Below are 14521 nucleotides of genomic sequence, written 5' to 3'. Positions count from 1 at the left end.
CTGCCTTTATGGTAGGTTATATCTAAGTGCGGGAAACATTCCAATGGTCAGCTACCTGCTGCATGCTCCATAATCTTTGTGAGGCTAAGGTTGAAAAGTTAGCCCAGGAAGTGGAGTGCGGAGGCAGATTACCTGGCTGCTGATTTTGAGCAACCTGATGCCAGGCCCATTAGAGGGGCACAATTCGAACCAGGGAGGCTTTGAGGGAACATTTTGAGAGAGAGAGAGAGAGAGAGAACACGAACACACACCAGTAATGTGTGCTTGTATACAGAAATCTGCCACGCTTCATTAATTGGAGTTTTGTTTGTTTGACTAACAGTTGTGATGATTCCTGAGCAGGAATTGCAGTAGGCAAATGATTAAACTGCATGTATGTGTTTTACTATGTGTAGGACATAAATAGAGTGTTTATCTTTCAGAGAGTTTGCTTTTATTAAACAGCAATGAACACACACTAAAGACTTGGTGGGAAGGGAGGCAGCAGTGCAGAGCATTGAAGGCTCTCATAGCTGTGCATAAATCCAACTTTCATTTTGGAAGGGGTCTGAAGGGGTGGAGTGAGCGGGATAGCAAGATGTTCCAGAAAGTTGACAGGAATATGTGGGAGGAGTTTGGGGAGGACATTGGAAAACAGTTCTGTATCTGTGTGGGTGGGGATGAGCATGCATCTGTTCTGACTGTAGCTTGATTAAGGACTTAAGCATCCATGACTTATCTGCTCCTGGGCCTTTTGAATGAGCTCCTGACTCGGTCCCGCCTTCCATTTCTCTCCACTCCCTGCATTCTTTGTTCTTCCTCAGAGGATTGCAGCACCTCTTGGAACATGTCCTCCTTGCTACACTTTGGTCACTTCCTTATCGGGCAGAAGCACTCTTCCCATGTGTAGGGGGTTCCCCTGAAGGCCACATCTGCAGAATACACAGAAGCATGATTGTTAGTACACGCACAGCATTGAATCATTACAGTAAAATACTCCTCTTACAACACACCAGTCACTTTCCAACTGACTCTTGCCAATCACACATCTCAGTGAACACCCTAAGCATGGTGAGTTTTGCCCAGGTGGGTGGAGGGTGTTCAAGCTGGGGAAAAAAAAAGTGTTGCTGATGTTTCAAGGCGATCGGTGCAAGCTACTAGGGACAATATAGTAAATTCTGCCACCAGTTTCCACAGGTGGGGGAGTAGGGGTGTCCCTGAAGCAGATCTCATTCCTGAGAGTTCATAACAATGCAAGAGTGCATCTACTGCACACATGTGGCTTCAGACCTGGTCCTATGCTGTTTGTCAGGGACCAAAGCAGTGCACAGAACAAGTGATTGCCCAGTAGCATGGGAAAGTTTCCTAAAATGGGGGAAGGAACAAAGCAACTGTGTCAAGGAACCTTCAGCTCAGGATTGGCAAGTACCTCCAGGAAAGTTTCCAGAAAGCTCAAAGAGAATTCCCATTAAATCTTGGCGTGCAACACAATGTTCTGCCGGACTGCTTAGCTGCAATGGGGAATTTGGAGCACACTCAAACACAGCTAGTATTGCACATTTCTATCCCTTCACCCACTTGTTCAGTATACAAAGCAAACTTAAAGTTGAATGTCATTTAACAGAGCAGCAGTAACTCAAAAAGATCACTTACCAGGAATCTCCTCTCCTTGCTCGCCAGACAGGGACTGCTGGGACTGGCTAGACACCTCTGGAGTGAGGGAAAGTTCCTGACTTGTCACACCACCAGATAACCCTGCCATGGGCTCCACATAGTCCAACTCTACCTCCTCATCCACGACTTTGTCCTGGGTGTTAGGTCCACAGTCCGTTGCCTCCAGCCCCACCAAAGCATCCATGGGGCTCTTGGCAGTGGAGATGGGGTTGCTGCCAAAGATGGCATCCAGCTCCTTATAGAAGCGACAGCTCTTGGGAGCAGCACTGGAGTGACAGTTTACCCCCCCTTGCCTTCTGGTATGCCTGCCTCAGCCCCTTTATCTTTGCTTGGCACTGCACAGTGTCCCATTCGTAGCCCTTATCACATGAGCCACGAGAAGTCTGCATACAGGTATCAAAGTTCCTAGGTGGAGTGAAGCTGGGTCGGGACAGCCTCCTCCCCCCATATACTCAGCAGATCCAACAGCTTCGCAGAAGTGGAAAAGCATTTGCCGCATGGAGCCACCACAGTCACCTGGGAAGATGATATATGAGCTCTCCATACCGAGCAAACAAGAAGTGGAATTTCAAAAATTCCAGGGCCTTTAAAGGGGGGAGAGGCAAATTCTTGTTTACCTGGCAGCAGAATTCAACTGCTGACCAGAGTGGTCAGCATGGGGATTGTGGGACACCTCCTGGAAGCCATTTATAGTGACAAAACCAATGTGGTGTCTACACTGACACTTCATCGATATAACTTTGCCGCAAAAAAGCTCTATGCCTCTTTTCAAAGGGGGGGGGGGGAGAGAATAGAGAATTATTTTGTTATCCAAAACAGGAGAGTTTTGCCACTAAAAGCAGCATTGTAGTGTGTACACCTCCAATGTTTTGTCAGGAAAAGCAGCCTTTTGTTAACAAAACTCTGTAGCGTAGACAAGGCTTAAGTCTACTGCTGCCACAGGCTGGGAGATAAGGCACATAGAGGTCACATTTTCCGAAGCACCTACGTGAGTTAGGAGCACAAGTCTCATGGACTTCAAACTGCAAAACCGTAAGGGAGGTTTGGTCAAATCTCAGTTTACCTGGTCAAAGAATTTCAACTTTTCTTTACTTGGTCGTTCAACATATTGGAAGGTGGTGTTGGTTGCAACTATATTATAGGCCTATTTGCTTATCAATTTTGTGCTTGAATTTATGTTGTCTCACAGTAAGGATGTTAATGAGGTCATGGACTTATCATACATGAGCATTAAGTGTGAAGCTTCTTAAGGTTAAAAAAAAATCTTAAATTTACCAACGATTAGGACAGTAAAGAAAGAAGTCCAAAACATTCACTTTAGCAGAGTGCAAAATCGGATAAGTGAAGAACTAGCAACATATAAATAAAAATCTAATTGAAAAAAATCTACATAAAGAAATTTAAAAAAAACAATTTAAATCATGATTGACCCTGATTTAAATGTTATTTACTATTGGAATTCTGTTGTCATGATTATCTGGATGTTTTAGAATTTTACCAGCATAGTTTCTGCTAACAAAAAAAACAAGGCAAAAAAACACGCCTCATTAATTATGTCCGACCATGTCAAAGTGTCAATAAAGGAGAATTGGTTCATTTAATTCACTCAGTTTCAGAAAGCTTTTGAGTGATTAGCCTCCAGGGAGGAAATATGGAAATTGAGTGGCTATAAATTGACATGTAGAGTTCTGTAATGGATTAGAAACTGGTTTAGAAATAGATTATGTCTGCACTATGAGCTAGGGGTATGATTTCCTCTGCTCACATGCACATACCCACACTAAGGCCTGGTCTACACTAGGGGGGGTGTAGTGAATTACGTAGCTGAAGTCGACATACTTAGACCTACTCACCGCGGTGTCTTCACTGCGGTGAGTTGACTGCTGCCGCTCCACTGTCAACGGGAGAGTGCTCAGGAGTCGATTTATCGACTCTCGCTGGATCGATCACTGCCCACTGAGTAGTATAGACGTACCCTAGCTCTCACGGACAGCACTGGCTTAGCCATGCTGAATATAAACCCACCTGAAACTGGTGGGTACGTACTTGGCACAAATAAGCTCTGCCTCTGCTGCTGGCACCCATGCTACCATTGCTGCACTTCTATTGATACTTGCACTAGCTTTGCTCCTCCAACTTCAAACCATAGACCCCAGCAGAAACCAACACATCTTTCAACTAGATGTTTTTCTTGGGTTTAAAGTAGCAAGTCTCATGACAGCTCCAACTCCAGACACTTCACTCCCCATGCTGAGGCTGTTGGGGTTGCCAGAATTCCTGCCAGCTCCCCAAGCACCATCCCTAACAAATGGTACACGCTCAGGGAATATAGTGTCTTCTAGTTCTCTGCTCTTGCTGTAGGTCCTTTGTGTGTTTAAAGGGCAGTATTACAATGGAACTAATTCCTATTATTTTTCATGACACACAGGTCCAGATGAAAACTAAAGCGGTTATCCCAAAACTGGAAAGTTGCAATTTTACACAGAAAAAGCAGACACATTTCACACAAAAAAAAATTAGAAAATCCCTTTTTTCCCCAAGAATACTTTTGATAGAAAGTGTTCTACCAGCCATAGCTGGGACACTCTTCATCTGTCCATGCAACATCAAAATGCAAGTTATTTTTAATAGTACTTTTTGGGGCAAGGAGCAGCACTAATCATTTCCTCTGAGTTACCCATTTACTATCTCTATATTTCATGCAAGTCTAACCTTGCACATTTTCCAGAGATGTTTAGAAGCTACCAAAAGATTTTACTGTGCAGCATTCGAGACTATAATGGAATTTGGTCTACTTAAGTTTTTATTTTAAACAAATAGAAAAAGGGGATAAATATTTTAAGTTCTGCATCAGTCACTGACGAAAAATAATGAAGTTCATATACAAGTCTTCATAATCTACAAAGGTCATTTATGAAATCGGCACGAACTTCCTTGGCTACAGATTGTTGATACTATTAGACTCCTGTGAAGTTGCCTTATTTCCATTCACTTTTGCTAATTGGTTCATGGATACAAAGGAATGAGCAGGGGGTTGGGGATAGGGGAATAAAGGATTTAGATTTTATTCTAAAATCACAAACCACTGTGTGCATTCTGCCACTTTATTTCATTGAAGAGACTATTTTAACTGAATGCAGGTTATATTCACAATTCACTAATTTATATTACATAGACATAGCGTAGAATATGCAAGTGTTAACATAAGTTTAAATCAGATATGCAAGATCCTGTTTTATCGTGGTCCAACTCTATTCTTGAATGCTTTCAAAGATTTTCTCATCATTGGTGCAATTTCTTCAAAGAAAAACATTTTAGTTAGGATTATAGTTGTATAATACTCAACAAACTCAAAGTGACTTTAAAAGTAATACAATTAACGATATTATCAGCCAAATAGTAAAGGAATTATTCTGCAACTACTTACTTTTGACAGTTTTTTTTATATCCTGACTTACTCCACTTGAGTAAGTGCTGGAGCTTCCATTTGTTACATTGCTAGTGGTTGCGTTTTGGCTTGGTGAGGTGTTATTTCGGTCTCTGCTTTCTGGATTCTTTGTTCTATTAAAAATAACCAAAATGGGGAGGGGGAGGGGGAGAGAAGAGAAGAAGAGTTCAGCTTAAAAACCTCATGGGATTTAAGTCATTAATACTAACCTGTTTAAACAACACAAACACCACAAACACAAACACCTTAAGATTATGAAACAGAATTTTCAGAAAAAAAAGTCAGATCATATTGTTTGCAATAATCTGACCTACCTTGTCTTCAAGGGATTATAAGAACCATATTTTAACAGGAATGTGTTTCATCAGTACTTCATTCTTTCACCCACATTTATTTTCCACTCAGAGTTAATGGTAAATACAGGTAAAACCAATCACACTTCAATGACCACAGTTTATGTCAGACTGTGCAAAGATATTTAGGAACAGAATCACTTATGGCTGGTCATTAAGTCCTTTAGAACTAGTGCTTCAATTTATCATTCTTACAGTTTTTTTAATTTGGTTTTTTGCAGGTACTTAGTTAAAAGCAACTGTACACAAGTAACCCTATGCACTACAAAGGTCAGTCCACAATGCTAAATGAAAGCTTTCCCTTTAGTGCCACTTTCTTACCAGCACCAACTTTAATCAGTTTCAAATGTTAGACAACCTACAGAACAGATGCTTATTTTTAGGCTGAAACCAATATGTTGCTAGAAAGGATATAAAAATAGAAAACTCAATAATAATGAGGGATTTCAACTATCCCCATATTCACTGGGTACACGTCACAAGCAAATAGAAGTTTGACACCATAAATGACTGCTTCTTGGAGCAATTAGTTAGTCCTGGAACACACAAGAGGAGAGGCAATTCTTGATTTAGTCCTAAGTGCAGCACAGGATCTAGTCCAAAAAGTGAATATAGCTAAACCGCTTCGTAATAGCAACCACAATTTAACATCAGGGCAGAGCGGAGTGGGGGGGGGGGGGGAGAGATGGAACACCTAATAAGCTCACTGCAATAGCATTCAACTTCAGAAAGGGGAACTACACAAAAATGAGGAAACTAGTTAAATGACATTAAAAATGTACAGGCACCATTGTGAAATGCCTGCAAGCCACAGAGAAACTTAAAAAAAAAAGCCATAATAGAGGCTCAAAATTAAACGTACATCCCAAATTATAAAACAGAGGACCAAAAATGTACTTCCATCATTAAAGTCAAAGAAGTGGTTATAGGCAAAAAGGCATCCTTTAAAAATTGGAATTTAAATCCTACTGAGGAAAAGAGCAAGGAGTATAAACTCTGGAAAATCAAAGTATAATTACACAGGACCAAAAAAAGCATTTGCAGAACAACTAGCCAAAGACCCAAAAATTAACTGAAATTTGTTTAAGTACATCAGAAGCAGGAAGCCTGCCAAACAATCAATGGGGCAACTGGATAATCAAGATTTTGAAGGAACACTCAAGGAAGATAAGGCAACTGCAGGTAAGCTAAATGAATTCTTTGGATTAGTCTTCACTACAGAGGATGTGAGGGGGATTACCACACCTGACCATTCTTTTTAGGTGACAAATCTGAGGAACTGTCCCAGATTGAGGTATCAATAGAGGTGGTTTTGGAACAAACTGATACATGTAACTGTAATAAGTCACTAGGACCAGATGGTATTCACCCAAGAGTTCTGAAGGAATTAAATTGTGAAATTGCAGAACTACTAACTGGTATCTAACCTATCACGTTAATCAGCTTCTGTACCAGATGACTGGAGGACAGCTAACATGACGCCAATTTTTAAAAACAGTTCCAGAGGTAGTCCTTGCAATTACAGGCCAGTAAGCCTGACTTCAGTACTCGGCAAATTGATTGAAACTATAGGAAAGAACAGAATTATCACACAGATTAATATAGGATATGTTGGGGAAGAGTCAATTATGGCTTTTGTAAAGGGAAAACATGCCTCATTAATCCATTAGAATTCTCTGAGTGGGGAGTCAAACATGGGGATTAGGTTGGCCTAGTGGATCTAGTGTACTTGTTTTTTCAGACAAGGTCCCTCCCCAAAAGCTTTTAAGCAAACTAAGCAGTCATGGGATAAGAGGGAAGGGCCTCTAATGAATCAGTAACTGGTTAAAAGAGAAAACAAAGGGTAGGAATAAATGGTCAGTTTTCAGAATGGAGAGAGGTAAATAGTGATGTCCCCCAGGAGTCTCTATTGGGACCAGTACTGTTGAACATGTTGATAAGTGATCTGGAGAAAGGGGTAAACAGTGAGGTGGCAAAATTTGCCGATACAAGAACTATTCAAGATAGTTCAGTCCAAAGCAGAGTGTGAAGAGCTATAAAGGGATCTCACAAAACTGGGTGACTGGGCAACAAAATTGAATTTCATCTGCCATGTTGATAAATGCAAAGTAATGCACATTGGAAAATATAATCCCCACTATACATATAAAATGATGGGGTCTAAATTAGCTGTTAACACTTAAAGATCTTGGAGTCATTGCAGATAGTTCTCTGAAAATATCTGCTCAATGTGCAGCAGGAGTCAATAAAAGTTAATATTTGAAACCATTAGAAAAATGATGGACAGAAAAATATATTGCCTCTATATAAATCAATGGTACGTCACTTTGAATACTGCCTGCAGTTTTGGTCACCCCATCAAAAAAAGAGATATTAAAAATGAAAAAATTACAGAGAAGGGCAACAAAAATCATCAGGGGTATGAAACAGCTTCTATCAGAGGAGAGATTAAAAGGACTGGGATTTTTCAGTTTGGAAAAGAGATGATTAAGAGGGGATATGTTAGAGGTCTATTAAATCGTGACTGGTGTAGAGAAAGTAAGTGTTATTTACTCCTTCACATAACACAACCACCATGGGTCACCCAATGAAATTAATAGGCAGCAAGTTTAAAAACCAAACATAAAGAAGTACTTCCTCACACTAGGCACAGTCAACCTGTGGAATTTGTTGCTAAGGGATGTTGTGAAAGCCAACACTATAACAAGGTTCAGAAAAGAATTAGACAAATTCCTGGAGAATAGGTCCATCTATGTCTATTAGCTAAGATGGTCAGAGATGCAAACTCATGCTCTGAGTGTCCCTGATTGCTAGAAGCTAGGAATAGGATCATTTGATTGCCCGTTCTGTTCATTCCCTCTGAAGTACCTGGCATTGGCCACTGTTGGAGGACAGGATACTGGGCAAGATGGATGATTGTCTGATCCAGTATGGCCGTTCTTATGTTTCTATTGACAAAAACCCTGGTTTCTTATAAATATAATGCAATAATACATAAAGAACATTTAATTGGGGAAAATTGAGCTATTGTCATATTGACATCCATCTGACAACAGTATTAGTCATTCATCCAGGTCAGAAACCGAAATATAAGGCCCATGGAGCAAAACGTAGAGTTGCAGAAAATCATCTTTGAAGGATCCTATGTTTCCACTCCTTCAGTGATGAAAACAGTCCACCCCTACTGATTGGTAGTTCCAGACATTCCCTTAGCTACCAAAACAGCAACCTGTAGTCAAGGGCATCAACATCTGCTGTGGTCCAGCATAAAACAGAGCTGCCAGCTGAGTTAGATTTATAACAGGAGATCACTTATGATTATTATGTAGGGTCATAACATAAAAGGAAGTTTGGACTCTATACAGAATATCAGGTAACACCAATGTGATCTGCAAAGAACAGACCCACTCTCCAGCTAGAGGAAGGGTGACCTCAGCACTGGAGTTTGAGGGAAAGGGATGAAGTTGGGGCACACTGCAGACACAATTCCTAAAATATAAGTTTATATTTCCTGTAGTTGAAATACTAAACAAAAAAAACCACACACCCCCCAAGCAATAGTTACAGTTTAGTTGCATTCTTTCATACAAAGGTTTTGCTGGTAACATTCATTTACTGACATGACCAGCATGAAGTCATCCAATATCAAATCACGGTGCAGCAACAGCGTACTTACTTGCCCTTTTCAACAGGATGCAGCTGAATAATAGGTCCAGCTGTCCCATAGATCTCTTGCTGCCGCCGAACATTTCTGGGTGGTTTTGCCACACTGTGTATGTAAGCCAGTTTAACCTGTCGCCCTAACATAGAAACAAGGGGAAGGGTGTTTTTAAAGTTAAATATCAAACTTGACTCTTTCCAAGACAAGAAAAAAACATTAAGATAACGATTGTGTGGCAATGTGATTTCCAACATTTAATGAAAAATGTTAAATATAAGAAAACAGTGAAAGGTTTACAAAACTTTACATCAAGGTACCCACTGAACAAGGACAAAGTAATATTACAGAACGTGCACACCTTTCTTCACAGAGACAGTGTCTGGGATGGCTCTAGTGATGGCCCATACAATACAGGAAACAGACAGCCTTGGCTCCCAAGCTCTAAACCATCAAGATCAGACATGGTCTAAAGCATGAATCAGTTACATGAATGAATCTTGTGTGTAATCTTTAAAAGCATTTGAACGCAAAGGAATAGCAATCACCTCTCCCGGAGATGAGCTTTTATTAACATTCAGTGCAATTAAAATAAAAGTCACTAAATCCCACACATTGCATTTCTGAAAATTAGAAAATTGGGAAGGGGGGGTGGTATTCAAGGAAAAGTTACCTGTAGACTTTACTTACCTTTAGGTTTCTCAGACTGAGCTGAAATAATGTTTTTCGTGAGGGTCTTTAGTTTTTCTTCTCTCTGACTGAAGAGCCGCACGTACATTTCACGCCATGACTCATATTCCAGGAGATGCTCGTTTTTAAAATCCTTTTGGCAGTGTTTCTTCCACAAATGATCAGACTCTTCTATAAATGTCTTGGTTTGAAGCAAAAAGGTATTTAACAACACTTAAAGACTTATGGTAAAATTTTCAAGAGCACCTATGGGACTTAGGCACCTAACTCCTATAGATGTTTAATGATAGTTTAGGATCCTAAGTCACCTAGGCACTTTTGAAAATGTTATCCTCCGTTTCAAGACTGAGGAGCAAGCCAAAGGAACTCTAGTAAACATCTCTTCCCACCATGTGCCATAACATTCAGAAGCCTAACAAGCCACATTCAGCAACATCTAATGTATCCATTGGTCAAAGATTAGATTAGGTTTCTTTATACTGTAGACAAAGACGGTTAGTCAAAATTTTCAAACTTGAGTGCCTAAATCTAGGCACCTAAAGAAGCATGGCCTGATTTTCCAAGAGTACTAAGTATCCACAAATCCAGTTCAGAAATAGTATCATGTAATTGAAGCCCTTTCACCATACACATATGTAGAAGAGGGAAGAGTTGAGGTTATTGCAGCAAATTTAGCTTTGACATTTCCTGATTTGTGTGCTTCATTCTGCAGCCTTAACTATTTTTCTCTTGGGAATACATAGATGATTCAAATACTCTCATGTGTTCCAGCTATTTCAAATTGGTTCTGTCTCCTTCCTTTTTTTATTTTAGGGGCAGAAGTAAATGTGTGTCCTATGCTGGCTTCCCTGATTCACCACTAGTAACTCCCCTGGTACTTCAGATCCTGGACATACAGTGAAGAAGCCAGGAGGCACGATAATGACAGTAGGACTAAGAAATCACAGTGATGGGTGATTAGGGTAGACTGTACAGATTCTCTTAACAGCTATAAGGAAGCCAGGGAAAGAACCTTTATTCCCTGCATGGTTCCAAGCTAAGAGTAATAAAAGCAGGCTGCTTGCATCCTCATTCCCTTTTACTACCAATGGCTTCTCCAGCTAATAACCTCCCCAACTCACTCCAAACAGGTCAGTGTAGGAGTCTAGTTCCCCCTCCTCTCAGCTCCCAGAACTGTCTCTGTAGCGATGTGGAGCTGTGTGGGAAGAGGCAACTATCTAGTGCAGTGTCCTAATCTGTCAGATCCCCTTCTGCTTGGTCTGTCACAGTAGTATAAACAGACCCCAGTCCCTGCCTTCAACCAGGAGTTAAAGCAGGAGCTGGGAAAATGAAAATATAATAAAAACTATATTAAAACTATCCCAGAAACAAACGGTGGTCGTTCATTTAATTTTAAATTTCAAGCTAAGAGCCCATTCTTGTCCCCTGGACCTCAACAGGTACCAAGTTTCATCTGAAGTTTTGTTTTGAGCCCTTTCATGTTAACATTGCCAATGCCCTTTTTAATTTTCCCTTGGTGTAGAGGGGACATTTGTCCAGTGGGAGTAAAACAGTTTGAGGCTATGGTCTGCTCAATGGAGCGATGAAGGAGTTTAATCAGTAAGGGGCTAACTTTACTAGGAAAAAAGTAGAATATTGTAGGCAAGGACAAAGATAATTAGTGATGGGGGATAAAACTGAAGTTAATAGAACTCTACACATATTAGAATTAAAAAGTAAAAGGTCAAGGCAGAAGACAGGGAGGGTGACTGTAGTAAGTTATGTTTTGCCTTTCAAAAATATTCACCCCTTCTTCCAGCCCTTTGTGTGTTGTCAATTTGGATTACAAATGTTTTGATGCAGGGACCTGTCCAAGCACACATTATGTAAAGCATGTACCACGCTTCTAGATGCTAATAAATATTCTTTACAGAGTTTAACTCCTAAAAACTGTAGACAAAAAGTCCTACTATATAGAGGGTCTGATCAGTTTGTGAACTAGCCACTGGGTTGGGGGGGGGGGGTGATACTTCACAATTTCTACTTTGTAGTTTGATTTAATGAAAGTTAATTCGATTTTGAGCAGAAGCAGTCATGAAATAGGTTAAGGCATTGAACAAGACAGGCTTTACCGGATTGCACTCCTCTATACGAAACAACTGCTCTGGTGTACAACGTGTTAGCACGGGCTCAAGAATTTCAAAGGGCACTCCTCCTACTTCATGTAGTGCTACAAAGCAAAACAATATTTTAAGTATCCCACCTATATGTGCCCAATAAGATTCACCACTTACCCAACAAAAGATATAGGATTATTTTAATATATACCAGCAGAATATATGTTCTGAAGTCTGGACAACCTAAACTCGTAGATGAGCTGTTCTGTACTGATTATTAAAATGGTAGTCTGAGAAAACATAGTAGGCATCCTTGTCTACCCATTCCACCATCTCTACCCATTCTCTCTCTCTCTCTCTCTCTCCCCCCGCTCGTCTGGATGCATTTTCTCACCCAGACACACACCAAAGCTCAGAATACTCACATGCCAATTAGATGCAAGGAGTGAATGTACATACCAAGTATTTTCTTGACAGTTCATCCCCAATTTATACCAAATACAGGTTTACCTCAGATTAAACATGAGACTAATAGCATCTAGACAGAAAAAAGCAAGAGGGCTTTTTTGGCTTTTGTTTCATGAGGTTTCTATTGCCATGGCATCAGACATCATAATGTAAAGTTGGAACTTCATAAGAAACTTAATTCTTCAATCACAAAAAATATGGTCTTACACTATTGAAAGCCTAGCACTATAATGCCACTCAGCCTGCTGAAACCCATATTAAAGTACTTACAATCAATGTTATTTTGAAGTATGCGGATGCACTGTTCATACAGGGTTAGCATCTTTGAAAGATAGACTGTTTTAGAGCCAGAGTAAACCTGCATTTTAGAGTTCAATCTCCGTCCTGTGAATTGATTTGTATCACTGCTCTGCTGGGGTACTTCTGCAACTGGTGCTACAGAAATTACAAACAAAATAAATCTCAAAAAAGCATTTTACCTATATACTCAGATTCATATTGCAGTTCTTTAAGGATGTTCAAAGCGATCTAGTTTCCTAAAGGCATATAATTAGCTAATTGAGAAACATGGCTGGTAGAAAAAACATGCAGTTCGTTTTTATTGCAATATAAAGTTCTATTACATCTATTCAGGACTTATGGACATTGTACGTGGAGCAAAAGTGTAGATTCAGTTTCAGCTGAGGCAATGAGTTTAAATGCCTTTTACCCATAGAAGCCAGAGTTCAAATGCTGACTTATACCCCAAGTCAAAACACTCTGGTGATTTAGTTCTCGTAAACATTCGTCTAATTTACAAAAAATTGTATGATGGTTTGGTAAAATTAGTAGTTAAACTAAAGAAGCCAAGAGTTGTAACAGCACGGATATTTCAAGGCCAGAATGCAGTTTATCAGTAGAACTGTGCAGGGAAGCCCACATAGCATCCACCTGCACGTTCTCAGATCATATCATGCTCCACATTCAAGGAGTAGCATGTCTGTCAGTTATTATAAGGTTGTCACATCTGCAAGTTTCAGTATTTGTTTTATCCAAACAAGCCTGGTTAATAATACAGAGTGCTAGATTCTCCCCTACTAGGAGGTGCACAAGAGAACAATGAATAAATTGAGAAAAAAAAGCCAGTGTGCCTGAAAGTACATTGGATCAATGTGGCATGCTCCCTCCCCTCAACAGCTTCTTCCACCCCATGGAAGACCCTCCCCGCCATCTCTGTACGGTTTGAATTCCACAAGCGTTGAAGGCCTTGTCGAAGTGGGTGGAACTGGGGAATTGGCTCCTGTATGCTACATTCTCCCTTTAGAGTCTATTGGATCCCCTATGTGGGAGCCAGTGCAGAAGATGAAGTGCTGCACTAGTACAAAACACTGGCATGTTCTTTGTGAGGGTGCAATACAGCCCACACTCACCAGGACTGCTTTGCTAACTGAGCTCATTTTAGTCTCATCTGTAACAGTCTTGCATATTACTTACCTTTGAACTCTGTAGAATATGGGGGAGAAAATAAGGATATCTCTGGCAGAAATTTAGGCAGTGGAGTATTAAGTAGCTCTTGGAGTGATGCTGTCTTGGCCTACATGCATTCAAGGAAACACTGTTACAATATCCCTAATTCTTACTGAAGATAAAGAATTCTTCAAATACATCAAATATTAAAGCAAAACCAAAAGGGTAACTGGACTTGTTGCTTTCTTACACTAAACATTACTTCACCATAACTATGAATTACTTTTCACTTTATCCATTCACTCATCACCAACACTATATTACATACAAAAACCCAATAGGTCACAGGTCCCTTGCTACAATCTGTGCACAAGGTGGGCTTAGAAATGAATCACAAGGGTGTAGTAAATGAGGCTTTCATCAATAGGATGCTGGTCCAAATCATTGGAGAAGTTGCAAGGTGGATAGTGAATGAGGGGACTGCAAAAAGAGAAGAGATGGTTGTATGGTTAGAGGACAGTTGAATACTATCCTGGGGAGGCAGGGAAAGGGACCTTACACCTGCCTCTGCCATGGACTTCCTGCATTTTACTGGGTAAGTCAATTAGTCAAAAGTTTTCACAGATGGCCACTAATTGCGTGTTCCTGCCCAACTTGAGGCATCAGGCTCCTGAGTTTTCTAAAGTGCCAAGTACGTACTACTGCACGT

General features: G+C 40.3%; 1 protein-coding gene across 2 annotated transcripts in view; it reads right to left on the bottom strand.

The window, feature by feature from the left end:
* Nucleotides 1-447: 447 nt before the first annotated feature.
* Nucleotides 448-14521, bottom strand: part of LOC311517976 (elongin-A-like) — a 35394-nt gene continuing 21320 nt past the window's right edge. Inside the window, exons 5-11 of one of the 2 annotated variants that reach the window (XM_084623339.1) lie at nt 13840-13939; nt 12637-12801; nt 11914-12011; nt 9803-9983; nt 9131-9254; nt 5081-5214; nt 448-911 (exon numbers count right to left, since the gene is read on the bottom strand). In XM_084623339.1, the coding sequence (XP_084479465.1) occupies nt 850-911; nt 5081-5214; nt 9131-9254; nt 9803-9983; nt 11914-12011; nt 12637-12801; nt 13840-13939 (864 nt within the window). In that variant the 3' untranslated portion in view covers nt 448-849. Of the gene's footprint in view, nt 912-4794; nt 4951-5080; nt 5215-9130; nt 9255-9802; nt 9984-11913; nt 12012-12636; nt 12802-13839; nt 13940-14521 lie in introns of those variants that run through there. The other variant, XM_084623338.1, reaches the window with a different exon arrangement.

Source organism: Lepidochelys olivacea (genome assembly GCF_965140295.1).
Source record: "Lepidochelys olivacea isolate rLepOli2 genome assembly, chromosome: 3".
Classification (NCBI taxonomy): Eukaryota; Metazoa; Chordata; order Testudines; family Cheloniidae; genus Lepidochelys; species Lepidochelys olivacea.
This window is presented reverse-complemented; position numbering and strand designations above follow the sequence as displayed.